The 22,786-nt window shown below is 42.8% G+C and overlaps 1 protein-coding gene across 1 annotated transcript in view; it reads right to left on the bottom strand.

Annotated features, from left to right (window-relative positions):
- Positions 1-22,786, bottom strand: part of GSAP (gamma-secretase activating protein) — a 90,363-nt gene that overhangs the window by 10,046 nt on the left and 57,531 nt on the right. The window contains 8 exon segments of the mRNA XM_021102559.1: positions 331-425; positions 1,176-1,246; positions 3,534-3,629; positions 6,766-6,827; positions 9,359-9,390; positions 10,070-10,128; positions 11,244-11,372; positions 21,386-21,439. Coding sequence (XP_020958218.1) covers positions 331-425; positions 1,176-1,246; positions 3,534-3,629; positions 6,766-6,827; positions 9,359-9,390; positions 10,070-10,128; positions 11,244-11,372; positions 21,386-21,439 — 598 coding nt within the window.

Here is a 22,786-nt window from a genome sequence, read left to right as displayed (position 1 = left end):
CCAGACCCTCTCCTCCTGAGTGTTAACTTTCTTGATCAGATAAGCTAGGCCTGGAGACATCAGAGAAATATATCTCTGCATCAGCTTCACTGGCTCAAATTATCCTAGAAAGCTGCATGGAGAACATCCCAGGTTCCCTAAAGTGGGTGACAAGCCATAGGTTAATAATCAGAGGAGATCTGGTCAGCAGAGACCAACCTCAGGCCATCTTTCACCATGACACCAGACACAGGAGGTCTCATCTGTAAACTCATCATGTGCCAAAGTCTAGGTACCAGGTGAAGAAGAAATAACAAATTTATTATAACAAAAAACAAAGCCAAGACTTACCGGGAGGCAGAGGTAAAAACAAACTATTAGTAGCTTCTAAAATCCTGGTCATGATGTGAAAGACCGCATATTCAGCAGCACTTGCCCGCCTATCACTGGATCAAAGGACAAGACAGCATGTCAGCCAAACAGCTCATCTCCAGAACCCCATCTGTGTGAGCAGCAGCTCTGACTGCCACATCCAGATAGAATTAATGCTCATCGTGAAAGGCTCTGCCCTATAGAAAGCTTATAGATAAGACGGCGGCCACCACCCTAATGCCTAGAATCTCATCAGACAGAAGGCAGAAAAATGATAAACTGCACTAACCTAGATTCCCCTTCTCGGAAGGACTAAGCTCTTGTACCCCTCACTCCTCATCAACCGTATGCCAGGGAAAGAGGACGGGTGAATTAACAAGGGCATAACTTTAAATGCTGAGTATAGAACTAAGGTGCATGGTATGGGCTGGTGACAGTTACCTCCTTTTTTTGTGTGTCTTTTTGTCTTTTTGCCTTTTCTAGGGACACTCCTGAGGCACATGGAGGTTCCCATGCAAGGGGTCTAATCAGAGCTGTAGCCATCGGCCTTCGCCAGAGCCACAGCAACACGGGATCTGAGCCACATCTACAACCTACACCACAGCTCACAGCAACGCCGGATCCTTAACCCACTGAGCAAGGCCAAGGATCGAACCCGCAACCTTGTGGTTCCTAGTCGGATTCGTTAACCACTGAACCACAATGGGAACTCCTATAGTTACTTTCAGTTGGTAAGTTTCAAAAAGGCTTAGCTAAAACAGACAGCAATCAAAGTTGCTTTGGCCCTTTACCCACCATGATCAAATAAAGCAAGAAATACGTACAAGTGGAGAACCCAGGGATGAAGATTATGTTTCCTCCAACTGGCTTCCAGTATTTGGCAAATGAGATCCAGCTGGAGGGTAAAGACAATCTGTTAACCTCTGGACATACCTCTGCACAACTATCCTCCCATAGCTCGGACAGGGCAGCTGGCATTCAGGCTGTGTCCGGACACAGAACCAGCCTTTCTGAGGTCAGTTCTGAAGCACTGGAATCCAAAATGGAAAGACTGAAAACGTGCACCCGAGGCAAACAGAGCACCCTCTGTCCCTGTGGGCAGTGCCCCAGCTGAGCTGCCCCACCGCTAACTGGCCCCACCACTCACAAGCACAGGCCATTGTCCGTCTGTGAAGGTCAAGTGCAACAGGGTTTGCCCTAAGCCTGTTATGTGGCAAGGGTGACAGAGCCCAGCTGACAGAAGAAAGGCAATTCTGAATAGAAGGGAGTTCCTGAGCATGAGCTGTGGAGTAAAACTAGTTCCAAGGTCCGGGCCTATATTTTACACGTGGTCAGCAACAGGGCAATCTGTGAGGAACTGTTATCAGGACCACGAATCCATGCATTGGACGCATAGGTAAGGACCATGGGCAAAATCAGAAAAAGCCTCTACAGGAGCACAGACAGACGCTATTTATTCTGAATGACCCAGAGTCTCGGCTTCTTGTTGGTGAAATCAGGTAAAATAACACAGAAACAATATAATCAAGTTTTGCAGCAACTTCCTGTTTTGTAAAAGCTGTCCAGCCATCCCCTGGAGGGCTCTGGAGACGTCTGAGTGCTGTTGGGCAGGGCAGGCAGGCTTGACATCAATCGGTGACTGCTGAGTTGGAAAGGCAGGAGCACTGAGTTTTCTGAGACTACATCCCTACCATTTCTGGTCTTACTGGTTTAGGAGCTGTGAGCACAAATGAGCATTATGTGAATTTTTCAATGTGATTAACTATAGCAAGAATGGTGTGTAATGAAAAACCCTTGGAGTTCCCGTCGTGGTGCAGCAGTTAACAAACCTGACTAGCACCCATGAGGACGCAGTTCAGTCCCTGGCCTCACTCAGTGGGTTAAGGATCCAGCGTTGCCGTGAGCTGTGGTGTAGGTGGAGACGAGGCTTGGATCCTGCGTTGCCTTGGCTGTGGTGTAGGCCAGCAGCTGTAGTCTGATTGGACCCCTAGCCTGGGAGCTTCCATATGTCCTGGTGTGGCCCTAAAAAGACAAAAAGGAAAAAAAAAAAAAAAAAAAAAAAAAAAAAAACCTTAACTCTCTGGAAGACGAAATTTAAAGAAAGATGATAGGTGATATGTTAAATATGTGTTATGAACAGACAAAGAAATCAAGTTTGTATCAACAAGGGGAAGATCAGTAACAAATTCAGAAAGTGAGCTCCCTGGTATGGTTCTATCACAAAGAAAGTTTCAATGCCCTGCTTATAAACACCAGGATATGCAAATACCAACCTCTCCTAATATATTAAAGCTCTGAAAGTCAGACCTTACTGTAGACATTCAAATATATCATTTGAAATCAGATATTAATGATGGCAATAAAGGCAAAAAAAAAACCCTTTAAAATTAAACATGAAATTAAATCAGGGCCATATCTAATAAATTTAATCTTTCAGAGTTCAGTGCAAAAATATATGTTCACATTTACACACTGGTCCTACCCAAGCTTGGAGACATGGAGTGTTCTTTCTCTTACTGTATATTTAAATACTTTAAAAAAATTTATTCAGCATATTATTTCTGTTTCAAGTAACATCAGGCCTCAAATCCAAAAGAATTTTGAAAGACTCAAGACAGCATCAAATTTCCATCCAGCTACATCGCTTCTGCTTACGCATGGATTGGTGGTACAAGCGTGGATCACACAATTTCAATGAGTGGTTACCAGGCAGATGAGCTGCCAATCTCATCAGCAGACTCTAATGTGCAAGTATTTATACAAATGAGCTGGAATCTGGCCTAATTGGGCTGTTGGAGCTAATTAAGAATTGGGGTTCAAGTTCTCTCCTGTTTGCATAAACTCCATGTACAGAAATCACTACCTACGGTTTAATAAGGAATTGGAAGATGCCAAGATGATATGTGAACACTTAGCAACCATACTGAATTCATCACTGTTCCACGCTTCCATGAGGACATAATCACTGCTGGAATGGAGGTAATCAACCACTTCTAAAGCCATGTTCTGTTTGTTTTCTGGTTCTTTTCCCCTTTCTTCAATCTACAGCACCATATATACTGGTTTGAGGATTAGAGAGCTCCAAAAACCTAATTTGACAAACATACTGAAACACATCCTGGAATCTATACACCAAGGTTTGAGGTTGGGGGCAGGGTGTAGAGAAGATAAAGCAAACCAACCAGTTTTGAAACGTAGTCCAGAACCATCTGTTCAATTTTCTTCTTTTCTACACCCTGTAGGTGTCTCAAAAGATGGTCTTTTAGCTCAGACACCATCTGAAAACAGGATATGAATTAGATACATCACAAACTACCCACTCACACCTGCAATTGGTTGGAATTCCATTCATTGATTAACATTCCTTATCAATATGGAAAACACTGGACTAGCAGAAAGGCATAACACCCAATGTTCCTTTGATGGGCATAAGTCAGGAGGCACCACCATTTTCCTCAAAAAGGACAACTTATGATTCACCCAAAGCCCAATGAGCAGCTGAAAGTCAGGTTCCCAGCCCTGTTGAGAACGCTCCAAAGAAGCCAATGGAAGTCACCAACTTAGCAGTCACAGGCTTTGGGATCTACCAAAGGATCAAAGTCTACTGCTTCTGGCTCTGGAAAACTAACAGGAAGAACTTTAAACTTGGGATGATTATGCTGATGGGGATAAGGGAAGGGACATGGTTTGGGGTGTTTGGCAGGACAGGGGCTGGATAAAAAGGGAACACATCAGGCACTGCCTTCCGTGCAGTGGCTGCAGACATTCCACAGCCCCCGACATGCAAAGGTATGGAAATATTTATTCTAATGCCTCCATGTGGGCTAGTTTCTGTGCCCGCACTGTTCTGATCATCCCTGGGGCTCCCCAGTCAGTGTAGCGTTCCCAGCTGTACCAACCCTTCGCTATTCTCTCCCTTCCCACTTTTTTTTTCCCCTTTTGCCTAGATGCCCTGCTTGGTTACTGGCCCAACCCTCTTTGCTAGAGAATCCTTTGCACCAATAAACACCATGAGAATTATACAATTGACATCACGGGTATGCAGCTTCTATTTTACCAGATTTACATATGCCACATCCTGGGTAAAACTTAGTCCATGGCATCCTGGGCCAAGACAGAGTGGTATATTATTTCAATTCAGTCTGCTGCATGTGCTCATTGATAAGGCTTTTGAAAAGTTATGTTTTTCTGTGTAAGATATAATGCATATTTTCTGTGCATTTCAATCTTTCTATAGTAACTATAAATATTAAAATTTAAATTGCTCATAATCCAACCATTTACACCAATGTTTTGTTTTTTATTTTCCTTTTTTCCAGTGTGCACAATCATTATAATATTTTACAATCTGCTATTTTCTCATGTAATAGTTTGTCATTACATACCAGTTTTTCAGTAAATTTTTTTATCACACTAGTTGTAATGGCTGCACAGTAATTTTACAGAAGTACTATAATTGAATTATTAATTCCCTTTATAGACATATACGGGATTTTTTTTACTATTGTTCATATTACACAGGAGTTCCCTTTACGGCTCAGTGGTTAACAAACCCAACTAGTATCCATGAGGACATGGGTTCGATCCCTGGCCTTGCGGTGTTGCTGTGAGCTATGGTGTAGGTTGCAGACTGAACTCGGATCCCTTGTTGCTATGGCTGTGGCATAGGCCAGCAGCTACAGCTCCAATTCAACCCGTAGCCTGGGAACATCCATGAGCCATGGATACGGCCCTAAAAAGACAAAAAAATAAAAATCCTTATACAAAAGGATTGTCACATCTCCAATTATTTCATCAGACTAAATTCCTAGAAATGGAATTTGCTGGGTCATGTACTTAAGGTCATTGAGACACTGTTGAAATGCCTTCCACTGTGGTTATACTAATTTCCAACTGCACTGCATGAGACTGTCCAATTCTTCATACTCTGAGCCTTCCAGTATGATTTTAAAACTTTTGTCAATTTGGTAACAAAAAAAAAAAAAAAGAAAGGAAGAAAAACACTTGTTCTCTTTGTCATTTGATTATAGCAATGTTAAGCATTCTTTCTTCCTCTGCCCCAACTCGAGATTTTTTGGCCTAAATTAACTTTTGCAAATTTATTGGTTGCAGACCTTGTCCATTTCCCTTCTGGTGTGTTGTTCTCTTATTAATTTTAGAACTTTGTTTTTATGCCATATGTTAATCATTTATCACATATGTGGTAAACATTTTTTTCTAAATGCATTGTTTGTCATTTTGTTGTTTGGTTTCTGGTTTAAGTTTTCAATTTTTCCTGTGCTTATATTCAATAATATACTTGAAAGGCTTTCTCAGGATTATTTAACAATTTACCTAATCTATTCAAATTCACACAACTAAATTTTTTTATATTAGACTCAATCTATCTGATATTTCTGTTGGTTTATGGTATAACATGGTGGTATTTGGGATGGGAAGAATCTGACTTAATTGTCTTCTCCAAATAGTCAACCATTGATTGATTAGTTTAAAAAATATTTCTTTCCACATTGGTTTTTAAATGCCTCATTTGTTACACACCAAATATTCAAATTGAAATTGCAGTCTCCTGTCTGTCTTTGCATAAGCACCACATTGTTCTAATTACCATAGATCAACAACCTATTTAGATATCTATCTGGTAATGCCAGCCTCTTAATTTTATAAAGTGAGTCACCTGGTCAATTCTCAGAGAAATTTCATTGGCTTTTGGGATGTAATTTTATTAAACTTAGGCACTAAGCATATGGAAATAAAATACTGTTTTCCATTATTTTTCCTAACTGGTTATTTCTATTTGACAAGGAAATTTTGTTTGGCTAGAATTTTTAAGTGTATGCATATGGATTTACACACATTTTTCTCATATTTTTAAACTAGCCATATCTAAAGTAATAGGTTATTCCATTTCTAGGCCTGTAGAGTAATAAAAATATTTTATTAGGCTTTTCAGATATTTTTTTGGTTTTTTTAAGATTTGGATTTATTTGCCAATTCTGCTCTTTAATTAATTTATTTTGATTTCTATCTCTTTGGCCTTCGTAGGAGTAGGACCTCATGAAAAAGAAAACTTTATTCCATGGTATTTTAAACCCAAATACAAATGTCACAGAGACACTGCTCTTTCCTATTTTAAACACTCTCAATGCTATACATTTCCTAATGATGTTTTATAATTATACATGTATTGGGGTGACTGGCTAATTTGTGTCTCTCTCATAAAACTACCCATACCAAGAGGGCAGAAATCACATATGCATTCCTTACCACTGAACACACAGGGCCTAAAGTGAGTGGCTGGCAACAACTATGCATTAACGGAATGAGTAAAAAATAAGACCAGAATGAGAGGTACAACCTTGCCCTTTTCCCTTTTCTTGGAGCCCACTGTTCAACATCCTGCAGAGCACTTACCAGCCCCATAAGCAGCCGCTGGTGGTTGTCTTCCTCTTGGAAGAGGGGTGTTAACCTTGGCTCTGAAATGAAGCGGAGCAATAGTCAAGCAGGGTGGTTTTCAGGAAATGGGCTGGAAGGATGAGTCATCAGCCTGAGTTCCCTTCTCTAAGTCGCTGGGAAAACACAGCACTTCCTTGATGGGATGGAAATCTTGCCATGCACTGTGAACTAGTCCTGCAGGCTGGAACTTAGCACTCAGGTGAGAGCTGTGAGCCAGAGAGGTGGGGGCTGGGAGCCAGAGAGGTGGGGGCTGGGAAAGAAAGAGAACAAGGAACACATTCCCAACTCCAAGACTCCCTGGCTTTGACTTCTCTTCAGTGTGAAAACTCACTTCTAAGCATTGCTGCGTCACCAGAGACTGAAGGACGCAGGCCCTCTCTTAACCCAGGAACAGGAACTTGGTGGAAGGGCTGCTTGAGTCCCTTCTTTCTGACCCCAGTCATAGTTGATTGAGTTACCGAGGTGAGGGGACCGGTCAATTACTGCGGCAAATGATAACTGGCACAAGGTAATTGAAAAACTAGCTAGATCGGGATGGAAAAGAGACATGGAAGGTTACATCAGATGGTGCTTTCTGCACCATGATGTGTACGGCACAGGCGAGACTGGAGGGGCAAACCATGTGTCTTTGAAGATCTGCCCTGGCCTCCCTGACAGAACCTTCGTGCCCATCTTCCTCTCCCAGAACCCAAGCCCCAGCACGGGTCAAGAGGGCAGAACTGCTTCTGCACCCCTTGGGATAAATCCTGTCTGGATCCTACCCGACCTGCCTGATTAAGATGAAACAATACAAAACTAGAGCCCAGCAGCCCTGAATCACACAGAGAATGTTCTGTTTTCTGACACTGATGACATTCTTTCTAGGGAACTAGCACAAGCAAAGCCCGTGAGAGGAAGGGCCAAGTTCCCTGAAGTGCAACAAGAGAGAATGACTAGTGATAGGATGCAAATGGGCCTAAAGTTCAGGAGCAGAAGGAGCTCTGACAGGACACAGGAACAGAGGACACACGGAAGCCCTGGCCAGACCAGCCACACTTCCCATGTTGCAAGTCCCCCATCAGTGCAAGGGGGGAGCCTGAATCCCACACGTTCATGTGTGCCTGGCCTACTGCTCCTGCCTGGTGCTGGTGGAAGACCCGGGGCTTCAGGCCTAATGGCTTGGTCCCCTGGGGCTGCTCAGTGAAGTCACAGCTCACAGGGCCATGCGCACAGCTACAGGATATGAGCCAATGCACTGTACAAAATCATTTCCTCTGGGGTCACCCTGCATGTACCTCAGTGGCCAAGGCTGTAACATGGAAGTGGGGTATAAAAACAACAGCTCTTTTTTTTTAACAGAAGCTGACCTTTAGGAGGTGTGAAAGAGTTCCACTGACAAAACCACAGAAAAGCCTGTGTGTGCATATGCTGAGCATCCTCTTCCCCTGGTTTCCCTCAGCTGAGTCCCCCTTGTTTGTCAAGACTTGGCTTCCACATCACCCTCTCTGAGAAGCCTTTTCCAACCACTGTCCCTACTCCCCACAAGCCCTCACCCCTGCAGCCTGCAGCTGCACAATGCCAGCCCTCTAGTTTAGAAGCTGTGTGTTAGCATTGCTTCCTCACATGCTAAAGATAAAGCAGCCCCCTAGGGCATCCCAGCACCAAGCCAGGGACTGGGCCCTACAAACATTTCCTCTCATTTTCTTCCCACCCTTGCCCTGGGAAGGACAACACACAAAATGAATAAATGGCTTGCCTGGGAGTACAGAGTCAACATGTGGCCAAGCTGGAGCCCAGTTCTGTCTGCTTTGAAGCCATGCTCCTCCCTCATAACCACACTGCTTGTCTAGAGGCCCCTCGTCTTCGCACCCCATGACCTAGCCTCCTACCCCCGTGAGCTAATAACCCAAATGAAAGGACCATGCAAGTCAAAGACCCTTCCCTCATCAGACAGCTGGAGAGAAAGCAGCCTTAAGCCGAGGGAAGTATACTATTCAGGTACAGCAGAGGGCATGTTAATTAGATCAGCTCTATGAGGAAATGTAAGGAAAATCAACAGTGGACTTGTATTTGCCAAGGACGTGGCAGGGTGCAGAGGGATGGCCAGGGAGTTTGCAGTTAGTAGATGCAAACTATTACATTTAGAATGGATAAGCAATGAGGTTCTACTCTATGTACAGAACAGGGAAGTATGTCCAATTTCTTGGGATAGAAAATGATGGAAGATAGTATGAAAAAAGAATATATATATTTTTTCATATTATTACAAGGTCACTTTGCTGTACAGCAGAAATGGAAGGAACATGGTAAATACTTTAATTTAAAAATTTTTAAAAAGAAAAGAAAACAAACAGTCAAAGACTCCTCTGGCAAAGGCACGTTCAGCGGCTGTCCCCAAAGGACCTGATGCCAAGAGAGGCGTGAAAGGAGCTGGGTGACCATTCTGATGGGAAGATAGGAAAGGGTGCTATTGGAAGTGATTTCCCTGCCAACCCACAGTGGGAGGGAGAACCATGTTACAAACAAAATATGGTATGAAACCCAGAAGGCTTCATTACAGGTCTTTTCTTACCCGCACTCCTTGCTTCTAGGTTAGAAATCACCCTACAAAGAAATTAGCCAATGTTATTCACACAGGAAGCATTATTTAAAAGAAAAAAAAAGCCACAATACCATACAGAGACAATGTCCTTTAAAAGCCCATAAAACCACTGCAGAAACTGTTTTCGGGCTGTTGCAAACCTCAAAAACTTTAATCAACTTGGCAAAAGCCACATTAGGCAATTATAAAATCTCATAAGTCTTTAGTGCAAACAATGACAATAACGTAGAACAATTGCGGCACTCAGTTATTGGAAATAATGGGAACAGAAAATAGAACAGGAATTGGAACGGAGCCTATGCTTGTAAGCACTCCGAGATGACTCATCTACCCAGAAAATACACTTTCAAAACAAGAGCAGGCTCACCAGCCCACTAACACTTTTTAAAAATCAAACCACTGTTTGTACCCACCCCTAACATGCTCAGTTAATAAACGCTTTCTTTACCACTTTTTCCTACTAAGTCATCCACCCCCAGGATGTGAATCTAAAAAGTTTAACACATAAACTTTTCCCACTAGAAACTGCAGCTCCAAACTCAAGACTAGGGTGCAGGTGGCTGCATTCCTAAGCAGACAGCATCATCTTGCTAAGGTTACACAACACAAGTAAACTATTTTCCTGAGTTAACTGTAAAAGATAGCTATCTTACAGCTAAACTAATCCCTCGTTTTACTTACTTCATTGCATTATCAAGAATATTTCTCACATACACCATCGACCTTCTTTTTCTTGTTTTCTACAAATGAGGACACATCAGAGGTGTGGAAGTTGAAATTTTGTGGGTGACATTTTACACACGGAGTCATAATGCAGTAAGAGTTAAGAGTTCAGAAAAAGAGATACTTTCCAGGTAATCAGAACACCTAGATTCTTTAAAAATACTAGTAAAAAAAAAAAATCAGTTTTTGGAGTTCCTGTTGTGGCTCAAAGGTTAGCAAACCCAACTAGCATCCGTGAGGACTCGAATTCGATCCCTGGCCTTGCTCAGTGGGTTAAGGATCCTGCATTGCCTTGAGCTGTAGTGTAGGTTGCAGATGTGGCTTGGATGGATCTGGTATTGCTGTGGCTGTGGCGCAGGCCGGCAGCTGTTAGCTCCCATTGGACCCCTAGGCTGGGAACCTCCAGATGCCATGGGTGCAGCCCTAAAAAGACAACCCCCCCCCCCCAAAAAAAAAGTTTTATTCTGAAACCATTACATATCTCCAAGGAGTTAAAAGTCACCTATATATTATGTACAATAACACCACAACTATATCAACAATGCTACTTAGAGAGTTCACGTACCCTCCCCCACCCCAGTGTTTACATCTCATATAAATAACTATAGTGCAACACCAAAATCAGGAACATGGCACTGGTACATTGAGTGTGTACTTCTGCCACACTTTGAACACATGCATAAATTCACATACCACGAGGTACCACCCAATCAAGACACACAACAGCTCCATCACCTCGAAGATCTCCCCTTGCCTACCCTTTACAGGGGTCACAGTCACTCTTCTGCTTTTCAACCATCCCACATGCCCAGCAGCCACTAATTTGGGAACACTTGGATTTGTTTAAATCAATTTATCATGGAGTAATGCAAGAAAACAGGTCAGTCCTGCTTTTTCTATGGACATGCCATGTGTGTCTCTTAAACTCTTTGCATTGCGTTTCCTCTTCAAGAGGAGAGAGATCAGAGAAGCACCTTGGTCAGCCTACCGGACGTTAGCAGCACCCATCAACAGCGCCTGGCAGCTGGGGAGAGCGCTGTGGACAAAGCTAGCCTTGTGACCTCAGGGCATCATCTGACCTTTATCCACTAAGTTTCTGCTTCTAGCTTTGCTCTCAGGAACCCACACGTACCTCTTCCGAGATCAGGCTGAGCCACTCTCTCCTGACCATGCTGTTGTTATAGTGTAAGTGTGGCTTGGAGTACTTAACATATTCCAGGTTGGCATTCAGTTTTTCCCAGTAGCCCTTAAAGCTGTGCACCTGCGGGAGACAAACACACCAAGAGCTTGAGAAGCAGGTCCTGTGGCCCAAACTACCTGCTTGGGCCATGCAGGCCTTGCAGCCAAGCTGGGCTCACCTCACAGCCTCAGCTCTCGTGAGGCAGCATTTCTGAGTGAATACTTCCTACAGTGGATGGCATCCTTGTCCCAAGAGGAATTCTAAAATAGAGAGGCTCAAGGAGTCTTGCCTCCCTCCTTCCTTTTGAGCCCCTTTTGCACAGAGAGCAAGCTGCTCATGTCCCCAAACCAGCAGGACTCCCCTGGGTGAGGGCTAAGCTACACTGAACAGAGTGAGTCATTTCTTCCCCAGAGACCCACGTTGTGTCAACAATGCCCTGGTCAGTGAGAGAATGCTCACCAGATTTGCAGCACATGGAAAAATAGATTTACTTTCTGCTAAGTTTATTGACTTCCAAAGGATCTTTTTCAAAACTCAGGAATCAGAAAGGTAATGTAAACTGCTGTCACATTCAAGGTGTCAAATACTCCAAGACAGGATTGATAGTCATCCATCCCATCTAGGCTTTTGACGTGTTGATATAACTGTACTACCCTGAAGCAAAAAGACATCCTTATGTCATTTTTAAATAAATTGCAAGAGTGATACATTTTTTAATGTCGAAGGATATCCTGACTCAAACATTGTTTTTGTAAATTAATGAAGATGGATTTATGATATACACTTTCTTGCCAAAATATATGCATTTATAAAAGATTTGACTGGGTTCAAGGGTACAACGTGTGGTCATAAATCAAAGGGAGCTAATGCCCGAGTCCCGTCGTGGCGCAGCAGAAACGAATCCGATTAGGAACCATGAGGTTGCGGACTCCATCCCCGGCTTTGCTCAGTGGGTTAAGGGTCTGGTGTTGCCGTGAGCTGTGGTGTAGGTCGAAGACACAGCTCAGATGTGGTGTGGCTCTGGCCGTGGTGTAGACCGGCAGCCACAGCTCCTATTCTACCCCTAGCCTGACAACCTCCATGCCTCAGGTGCAGCCCTAAAAAAAAAAAAAAAAAAAAAAAAAGTGAGCTAATGTCTACTGTGGGAACAGACTTGGCTGCATTGCAAGGAAAAAAAGAACTTTTTAAAGTACCTTTTTTGAAGTAATAGCACATCATCCAAATTCTCACTGAAAGGACAGTCCACAATTGGCTCAAAATGGATGTTGCAATATCAGTAAAGTGAGTTACATAATAAAACTAACCTATTTTAGAAGATTGAAAGGCCTGTCCAGCCAACACCCATTCTCACAGAGACAGGAAAAGCTACTTTCAAGAAAGGGCAGTTCTAGAGGAAATCGGAACCCTGGGGTCAGGTCCCATTCCGCACTTGACCTACCTCACTCATCTTTTCTTTCCCTTTCCATTTCTTTATTATGACTATACCTTTATTCACCCTTTGCTCTTCCGTGTATTGAAAAAAACAATAATAAAGGCAAATCCTGCTGACGTTTGGCAGAATTAGATTCCTGACAGGAAGTCCCTACTATTGCTATTCTACCTCTGGGTTCAGGCAACTGGTGCTGAAAGCTGGAAAACTAATTGATGTTGTGGCGACATCTAGTGGTCGGTCCTGATATTAGTTCTTCCTGCTTTGCCACTGAGTCCTAACAGGTGGTCCACCCAACCTGGCCCAGGACCAGGCAGGGAGGGGAGAAACGCAGGTGCCCTTCTACCTTCTGCAAGCCCTCTTCTCCTCAGGCCAAATGCCACTCTCCTATCAGAAGAACCCACTCTTATTTTCACACTGTGGTTCCTAAGAAAAGATCTTGTCCAAACTACCTTCCTCTCACTCCTCCAAAAAATCCCTTTTCATCCCTGGCCCCAGAGCTTCTGCACACTGTGGGCACTGCCCCCACCCCCCCAAAAAATCACTTTCTTCATAACCTTTTCTTAGCTGAGAATAAACAGATAAAACAAGTCCAAGGACATGTTTCAAAGGGGCTCCTGAGCCCACTGCTGTACGTAAAATGGAGTGTTTATATGAGTTGAAGTTTACTTAAGATTTTCAAAGGAATCCATGGGTTAAAATACTTCAAAACTACTGAGTAAGAAAGAAAAAGGATCTAGGTTCTAAAACGCCAACTTACAGTTAAATAAGGAACACTGGTAGCCAAAAGCTGCAGAAATATTTTAATATAATGTGTTGTTCAGAGAGGTCATTGGGCTGGATGTTATGATGCAGATATTGAGAGAGTACTGAGAAAAAGTTAGTGGAATGTATCATTACTTAGTATTTACTAAATAAGTGAATGTAACGTTTTCTGTTATGAAAATTCAGGAGATCATTGTAAATTGGAAGGTCTAGTTGGAAGCCTGGGAAAGAGATAAAACCCCGAGGGTGAACATGGTAGGTGAAGGGTGAAGAGAGAATGTTCCTAGTGGGGTTCTTAGGAAGGGAGCAAAGATTGAGAGACTGGAATGTGGATTGTGGGTTTAGAGCAGAGACAGAGCTTGAGAGACAGCAGAGAAAATAACCCACAGCACTGCATTCTTTGTGGTGAAGCTACCTGCCTCGAGGGTGTGGCGCCCAACCTCAGCAACCACCTGGGTCCCATTCTCTAAAATCCTCAGTGGTGTGGGCTGTGAGCTGAGCCTGTGAGTTTTAGATGGCCCCCAGGCAAGCCTAACATTCAGCCCAGGCTGAGAACACAGCTTGAGCATGTCCAGGTAATCCCAGCCTCCCTCCCTCCCTCCAAGATTCTCATCAATCTACATCTCTTGGTTTAAAGGCTGATGACGAACCAGGTGTCTGAAGATTTGCAGTGGGGCTGTGAATTAACAGGAGACAGGGTTAGAGAGAAGGTGAGGACCAGTCTTCAAAGGATCTCAAATGCCAGAGTAACAGCAGCATGCTCATTAACCCAGGGAAAAAAAGAAGCTCTCAGGTAAAAAGCAGTTGTAACATAGTATTCGGGGAAGAGGGCACGAGAGCTACACAATCGCACACTACCTGCAACCCTGGAGTACAGAAACCACTCCTTTCAGTCAGCTAGCCCTTCCTGAGCACCAGATTCAACTTCATTCATTCCTGAGCAAAAGTCAAAGCCACAAGAGTCCAGGAAGCACACTGCCAGCTACTTGAAAGTAGCTTATAAAGTTTTAAAATACATAAACATGCTTTAGAAGAAAAACACCCATGAATTTAACTACTTCTGGGAGACTCTGCTGTTAGTCCAAATCCTCAAGGAATGGCCCAGAAGCATTTTCCTGCACAAAGAGGAGTTTTAAATTTTGATTTTAAAGGAAGGAAAATTATTCCAAGTCTCTTCTTGAGAACTAATCTAATTTTGACTCTTAGGATAACATGAAATAATTACCAAATGTAACCCATCGCAACAATTAATTGAACAAAAGGACCAACCTGTTACATGAAGGTACTGTTTCCCATTTATGTGGGAAATAATTTCGATTTTTTCTTTCCTTAAAAAGGAAGAAAGAAAAGCCCTGTGGTACTTACTGATTCATCTGCAAATTACTGCCAGGAAAAAAAGCATCTGCCTTTCATTTCTAAAAGGCCACTGGCTTTGATCCTACATCTGCTGATGAACTAGTATCTTCTTTTACAGAAGAGGAAGCCAACACAGACAGAACCTTCCGCTTTCACGCCAGGGCTCAACTAGCATCAGTCCAACTTGGCACTTAAGTGGATCCCATCTCAGTACCAGCTTTTACTTGTAACCCAAAGAAACACAGTGACCCACTACCTCCAACAAAGACAGAATAAAATAGAAATATATATGTGTCCATACAACTAGCAAGGTACCATACTAAGCCAAAATGCTCTAAACAAGGCCACCCATACAGAGGACCAGTGACTGGAACTCCTGAGGCTTTCCACTAAGGGGACTGCTGCTGTAAGTGCAAGTTCTCCCATTTATACATGGAATTACTCCTTCTTCCCAACATTATTTTTAAACAAACAAACAAACAAAAAACTCTTCTTTGCAGATTAGCCTTTTTTTTTTTTTTGGCTTTTTACAGCCACATTTGCGGCACATGAAAGTTCCCAGGCTAGGGGTGGCATCGGAGCTACGGCTGCCAGCCACAGCCACAGCAACACAGGATCCAAGCAAGGCCAGGGATTGAAGCCCCAGCTTCATGGATACTAGTCAAGTTCCTTACCACTGTGCCAAAATGGGGACTCCCCCATTAGCCATTTTTAATGGGATGTATTTTAATGTAATATATTAAATGCATTTAGGGCTCTAAATTCTTCCTTCTCAAAAATCAGCATATATCCTGAGAAAGCTCATGCTAAAATAGTTCCCTTCTCTCAACCTTAAAATTAAATGTTACATCTTCAACCAAACTATGAGTAAGAACAGCACGGCCTAGGGGCTGCTAGGGGAGAAGTAAAGTCAAGAATCCTTGAGCCTGGGTCTATTCCTCAGTTTCATCACCTGGGAATGAGGCAGGAGATAGATGGGTCCCAGGCTGAGCAACTGGAATCTGTCCCCTGTGGACAGACACTTCAAGATAAAGATAATGGCAGGAGCAAGGAGGAGCTGAGTCCTGCTTGGATAAAAGATAAAGAGACCACATATTTCTCATTCTTGAGGTCAAGGAGACCTCCTGAACTCACATGCACAGAAAGGTTCCTTGGGGGTCAGAGAAGGGATGGGGCAACAGACCATAGTACATTCTTTCAACTTTCCAGAAACCTTCATGCTAGAATCCATCTTGACGTAGAGATACATGCACACACAGGGGAGGGCCCCCAGCCAGGCCAAATGTGGACTCAAGGCCAGACAAAGCAAGGTGACTGGCCAGGAGAAGCCCAGAAGGACCACCCCATAGAAGTGATTTAAACCACCTCCAAAGCACATGGCACTCTCGCGCTCTCTCTCTGTCTATCTGCCTGTCTGTCTCTCTTTCTGAGCCCACACACGCTTTCTCTGCACATATCTTCTATCCTAATAAACACTTTTCTTGCCTCACTACTCTCAGTCTCTTTTCTGGATTTTTTTCTCCAAAGCGACAAGGACTGGGGACCCACATCAGGCCTGCCTGTCCAGTGGTTAGGATTTGGTGCTCTCACCCCACAGCCACCTGAGATCGGAGGAAGTAAACTGAAGAGACTCTCATCTCTACAGATGTGACAGGGATGCATTTACCAGCCTGACCCACTGGCTCTATAAACAGTGTTTCTTTGTAACATCACAAAATTACATTTTTACAATATTAACTACACTTGCTTATATAACTCACTGTCCCCAAAAATATGCTGTATAGGAAATACTCGTATTTTTTCTCTACAACTGTCTATTCATAGAATATTTCACTCCTGGTCACCAAATGTGTGGGGTTTTTCCTCCACATCTATCAATTCTTTAAGGCCAGCAGAGTGTGCTACCATTACCTGGAGGTAGTGTCAGACCCACAGGTTGAAGGCTCAGTCCCACAAGACTGCCCCCCATTTCAGATGCTAATGGCAAGTCCAGGTTGTTACCTGTGATTCTGACTGACTGACTATAAACGAGAGGTTCCTAGGACCCCTTTTATGGGTCCTTTAATTTGTTTCAGATATTAAATTCTGGCTCACAGAATTTGGGAATACAGTTTGCATACTATACGCCAGTTGATTATAAAAGGATACAACTAATAAACTACTACTGATAGATTAAAAAAAAAACTAAAAATAAAGAAAAATTTAAAAAAATAAAAAATAAAAGGATACAACGGAGTAATAGCCAGATGGAAGAGACGCTCAGGGCGAGGCGCATGTGGGAATGGGCTCTGAGCTTCCATTCTCTCTTCAGGTGCAGCTCCCCTACCCAGGCACCTCCATATGTTCAACCACCTTGGAAGGTCTCCCAAACCGGTCAGTTAGGGTTCCTTAAGGAGGATCCATTACAGAAGCATCGTTGAATAAGTAACTGGCCATTGGTGACTGAACTCTTATCTCCAACCACTCTAACCTTAGCAAATGGTGGTAGAGGACAGAAAGTTCCAACCCTCTAATAACAAGGTTGGCTCTGCTGGCAACCTGCCCCCACCCTTAGGTGCTTTCCAAAAGTCACATCATTAACAAACTCAGGTGTGGTTGAAAGGGGCTTGTTAGGAATAATAGAAGACATTCTTTTCACCTTTGTGCTCTGGAGCTATTTTAGGAACTGGGAACAAACACTAAGCATTATAATAAAAGACGTCCCTGTAGCTCTTATCACGTAGGAAATTACAAGGACTTTAGGAGCTCTGTGCCAGGAACCGTGGATGAAGACCAAACATGTATTTCCAGCTATATTACAATATCACGTATGTACAAACGAAACTTTGGAAAGTCAATTGACATTTCCCATGTAATCAGCTGACATTTCCCACATACCAGCATTCTGGTAATGCTACGCTGCTGTCAAAGCAATAGTTCCAATTTTTAAAAATGGTAAGCTGTTAAGATTGTGATGCTGTTGATACACTGGATTGCTAAGAGACTTTTTATTTCAGTGATGGTGGCCATTTGTATTGGGAGGGTCAAGGGAAAAAAGGGTCTTTTGTGTTTCACTAAGCATTTAATTATACTCATTCCCAATTAAAACAGTATTTTTAAAACACTTTTTAAATGTTTAAGAGAAGCATAATTCAGTGAACATGTCTCTGAATGGAGAACAGCCCATGTGACCACCACCCTCTTCCCTAATTTCTCAGAGGCATCTAGACACAACAGTCACTGCAGCGTCGTCTTCACATGGAGTGGCCATAACTGGGAAAGGACTTGAAGTCTTTCTCCTTCCCAGTTTCTGGGTCAGACAGTTAATAATTACTATACAAACTATTAAATTAAAGGTTCCTTACTTTACAAAATGAAGCTAAAGATGCCTGGCTTAAAAAATACTTTAATAAAAATACTCCCTTTGAGGCATGCTTATTCAACTTTTATCTTGATAGTCAAGTAAGCTATCGTTTCTATTTTTCTTCTTAATCACTACATGGCTTCCTGCGGAAGGGATAAAATCATTCCTATTAGGAAGGCCTTTCTTGATGACATTCCTTGTAAGGCAAGGATCTTGTTTCAATATACTTTCTGTTTCATTTTAAAAAATTCTTTTGGAAACCATTCTATACAGTGAGGAAGGCTTTTGTCTTTCAGGTGATAAACTGGTGAAACCAGTTCAATTCAATGTTCACAGAGCAAACACTTGTAAAGTACTCCAGTTCACACTAAAGTTATTTGCAGAGAGAGAAGGAGAGTTCTTGTCTAGTGGCATTTTGCCCTTCCCTCTCCAGACTCCTTATCAGGGCAGTCATCTTCCAAGCAGGATGGAAGCTAGTGTGGTCAGAGCAGACAGGGGTGCCGTGGGCCTCGTGGCAAGTCTGGCAGCGAGCATACCTTTGAAAGGTAACATGGGATTCAGGTCAGGGGTGCTCAGAACCAGCTCCTATCCGGTAAACTGCGAGAACAGTCACATAACTAGGGCCGGGAGGGAGGAAGAGTAGGTGGGATGTGCCAATGCAACCAGATTCGTTGCAACATAATTAAGTTGGGAATTGGGGTAGAAGTAGGTCAAAGGCAGCTGCTTATAGTGAGGGGTGTTATGCAAGCAGAGATGGGGAAACAAATGAGAGCTTTCAGGGCCAGGTATCCTCTGAACTGAAGGTACTGATTAGTGATGGGGTATGGGGAATGGAGGGTGCTGGCTACACCAGACCCAGTTCCACCTTCTCCGGAGCCCAAGGCAAATCTCAGCAGCATTCCTCTGCCTTCCCTGATGAATCGTGTCTGCAGGGAGAGGATAAGAAAATGTCTACAGCTCAAACTTGTCCTAGGTAACTCTCCCCACCAGCATGTAAATACATGTGGAGGTGCTGCAGAGCTCCCAAGCATGTTTGGGAACAGTTAATGGTAAAAACTCTCTGCAGAGCCAGTGCTAAATAAAGATAATTAGGGAAGAAGAGAAAAAAGTGAGGAGAAAGCAAAGTAAATATCAAAGAAGAAAAAAACATGGACTACATAAAAACATATCATTTTACATACACACACAAATAGAAAAGACAAAAATAAAAAATCGGAGAATGCAAAAATAAGCTATTTGCTTCCTAAGCAGAGGCAGATTGTATTCTTAGAATAAGCCAATGGGAAAAAGCGGTTCAGCGATAATGCACCTGACTAGTATCCATGAGGATACAGGTTTGATCCCTGGCCCTACTAATGGGTTAAGGATCCAGTGGCATTGCTGCAAGCTGCGGTGTAGGTCGCAGACACGGCTCAGATCTGGTGCTGTGGCTGCCTCGACTCCTAGCCTGGGAACTTTCAGATGCTGCAGGTGCCTCCCTAAAAAAAAATAACAATGATGACGGTAAGGTTAGAGTAAAACATACACTCACAAATCCCTTGTAACAGTGTAAATTATTACAACGCCTTTGGAATATCAATTTGGCAATAAGAATCAAAGGCTATAAAAATTGTCATACCTTTTCACCCAATAACACTCCTGGGCATTTAACCTTGGGGAATAAATCACACACACACACACACACACACACACACACAAACTACATAAAAATATTCATTGCAACATTACTTTTAACAGCAAAAAAAATTTTAGTGAGGGCTAAAAACAAAATAAATATCTCAAAACAGAAAAAAATGTAAGACAGGGCGACACAATGGAATCCTATGGAGTCATTAGAAATCATAATTATGAAAATTATGAAGTTTATGTACCGACATGAAAATATGTATGATGTATTATAATTCATAATCTTTGGTAAATATCTCTACTGGGTAAAATACACATACTTATAACACAGACCAAGACGAAATGGGGCAAACAGACAATGTGTTAGGAACTTCAGAATTTGGGGTGACATTGCTTTCTTTTTAAAATTTCTTTTACTGATTTATTGTGTGTCCATTAAACACATTATGGGTTTGTTGGACTAGTGGTAAAAGCAGAAACAATGAAATGAAAGGATGGAGGCCCTTAGTAAGAATCTTTCAAGCTATTAATCGAACATTTCTCTTCCCTACTTCTCCCTGCTTTTGCAGACCTTCCCAGGTGTCTAACAGTGCTGCCTAGAAACATCATTTGTCCATCTCCCCCTCAAGGACCCTTCTTAGGACCAAACCCCAGAACTCCCAGGGCATCACCATGACCTCAAACGCCCACAGCTTTCCCTCAGCTGCCCAGGCCTGGCCTGGCCTTCCTGGATCAGAAGAATCACATGTAAATAGTAAAAGGCAGCAGCACCCCGAGCTGCCTGCTGCCAAAAGCTGAGATTTCCCAGCACACACTAAGCTATAATTAACAGGAAGCAATGCCAAGAACAACAAAGGAGCTTCAAGGAAACTGTGCTAAAATACTCCGCAGTTTTTAACTACATACACATTCTTTTCTACTCAGCCACTCCACCCAGCCCTCCCTATTGTGCTCAGAAACTCTGAAACCACCAGACTGCAGAGAGCCACGAACAAACGAATGACGAGTGAATGCTGCCGCCGCCGCCGCCACCGCACAGGCAGGAAAGAGGTGCCAACGAGACCAGAGACAGCCCTGACAGGTCACTCTTGAGAAAGAAGAGCTGTTCTCAGAAGCAGAAGGAAGTTAGGTAATCCCAGGCCAGGTTACTTAATGATTTTGGGATTGTGTGTGTGTGTGTTGGGGGTAACAACACACGTGAAGTTAAAAAAACAAAAAAACAAAAAAAACAGCTCCCAGGTCCTCTAAAGAAAATTTACAAGAACTCCTCCAGGGTAGACTTGTTTGAGGCACAGTGGAACGTATGACTTCTAGATGCTTCAAATCAAGCCTTATAGTTCTCTGGCTTCTAAAACCTCCCTCTTCAAAGAGCATTCCTAAGAATTGCCCTGACATCATCCTTAGTGACCACTACCAGGGAAGGATTTCCTAGACAACGAGCCCTACCCTCACTCCATCCTCTTCTGACACTGTACAATCCCTCTGGAACCACCGCAGCACTCGGGGCAGGTGACCGCAGAGGTCAGCAAGGAAGCCACTCAGGTCTGTGCTTTTTGTCCCTTGCTATAAACTTACCTTCATAAGAGGCAATGGGATCTCTTCTGTCACAAGGGTTATTCCAGGAATTTCCTAGGGTGGGGGAAAAACAGACACATCACTGCTAAATGTATCAACTACCACCAGCCCGAGCCTTCAGGAAGTGTTTTCTGCACAGACAGAAGCTGAGGGCAGCTTCCAGTTTGCTAACCTCTACTTTAAATAAACCTTGGGGTTTATAAATAACGATGAACACAGCCTATCTCTTGCCTTGGGAAGGGAAATATTCTGAAAGTTAAGATTATAATAGTTGACAGTGTCACTAAAGGCAAGGATAAGACTATTATTATGAAATATAGAGCAAATAATGTATTATTTACACATTTTCATTTAAGAACAAAGGAAGCAAATTATATTTGCACCATGAAATATAATAATAGGGTGTAAACTTTCCTTTTTTTTTTTTTTTTTTTTTGGCTTTTTGCCATTTATTGGGCCGCTCTCGTGGCATATGGAGTTCCCAGGCTAGGGGTCTAATCGGAGCTGTAGTCACCAGCTGACACCAGAGCCACAGCAATGAGGGATCCGAGCCGCGTCTGCAACCTAAACCACAGCTCACAGCAACGCCAGATCGTTAACCCACTGAGCAAGGCCAGGGATCAAACCTGCAACCTCATGGTTCCTAGTCGGTTTCGTTAACCACCAAGCCACGAACTCCTTTTTTTTTTTTAACTCCTTCCTCCATCTTCTCTTTCACTTAAATGTATTATAGTTGGTCCCTAATGGCTTTTTTGACTTTGGTAGAAAATTGTTTTACACCTCATCTTCCACCATGATTTCAGAAATAAGAGATCCCCTAAATTAGAGTCTATGCCACATGATCATCATGGCAGATGTGAAAGATACAGTTCATATCAGAAATCCAAATTATAACATTCTGCTAACTAGTGAGCATTAAAATAAAATTAGAAATGTAAATAAAAACATAAATTTCTGAGTTCCCGTCATGGCTCAGCAGAAGCAAATCTGACTAGTATCCATGAGGATGCAGGTTCGATTCCCAGCCTTGCTCAGTGAATTAAGGATCTGGAGCAGCTGTGAGCTGTGGTGTATGTAGGTCACAGACATGGCTTGGATCTGGCGTGGCCATGGCTGTGGTGTAGGCCAACGGCTACAGCTCCAATTTGACCCCTAGCCTGGGAACCTCCATATGCCATGGGTGCGGCCCTAAAAACACAAAAATAAAACACTCCTCTCATTATAAAAAGAAAAAAATTCCAAAATTGCCATTTATTTGGTTATTTTGAAAAGTATGTTTCCATGTTAATTAGGTATATTAACCTCTCAACTAGTCAATTCCTCTTTCTTAAAAAAAAAAAGGTAGATGATAAATATGAGAAAATAATTTAGAAGGTACTACGTAGAAATAAAATCAGGTAT

Source organism: Sus scrofa, chromosome 9, assembly GCF_000003025.6.
Source record: "Sus scrofa isolate TJ Tabasco breed Duroc chromosome 9, Sscrofa11.1, whole genome shotgun sequence".
Classification (NCBI taxonomy): domain Eukaryota; kingdom Metazoa; phylum Chordata; class Mammalia; order Artiodactyla; family Suidae; genus Sus; species Sus scrofa.
Note: the sequence above shows the minus strand (reverse complement) of the source record. Positions and strands in the feature narration are given on the sequence as shown.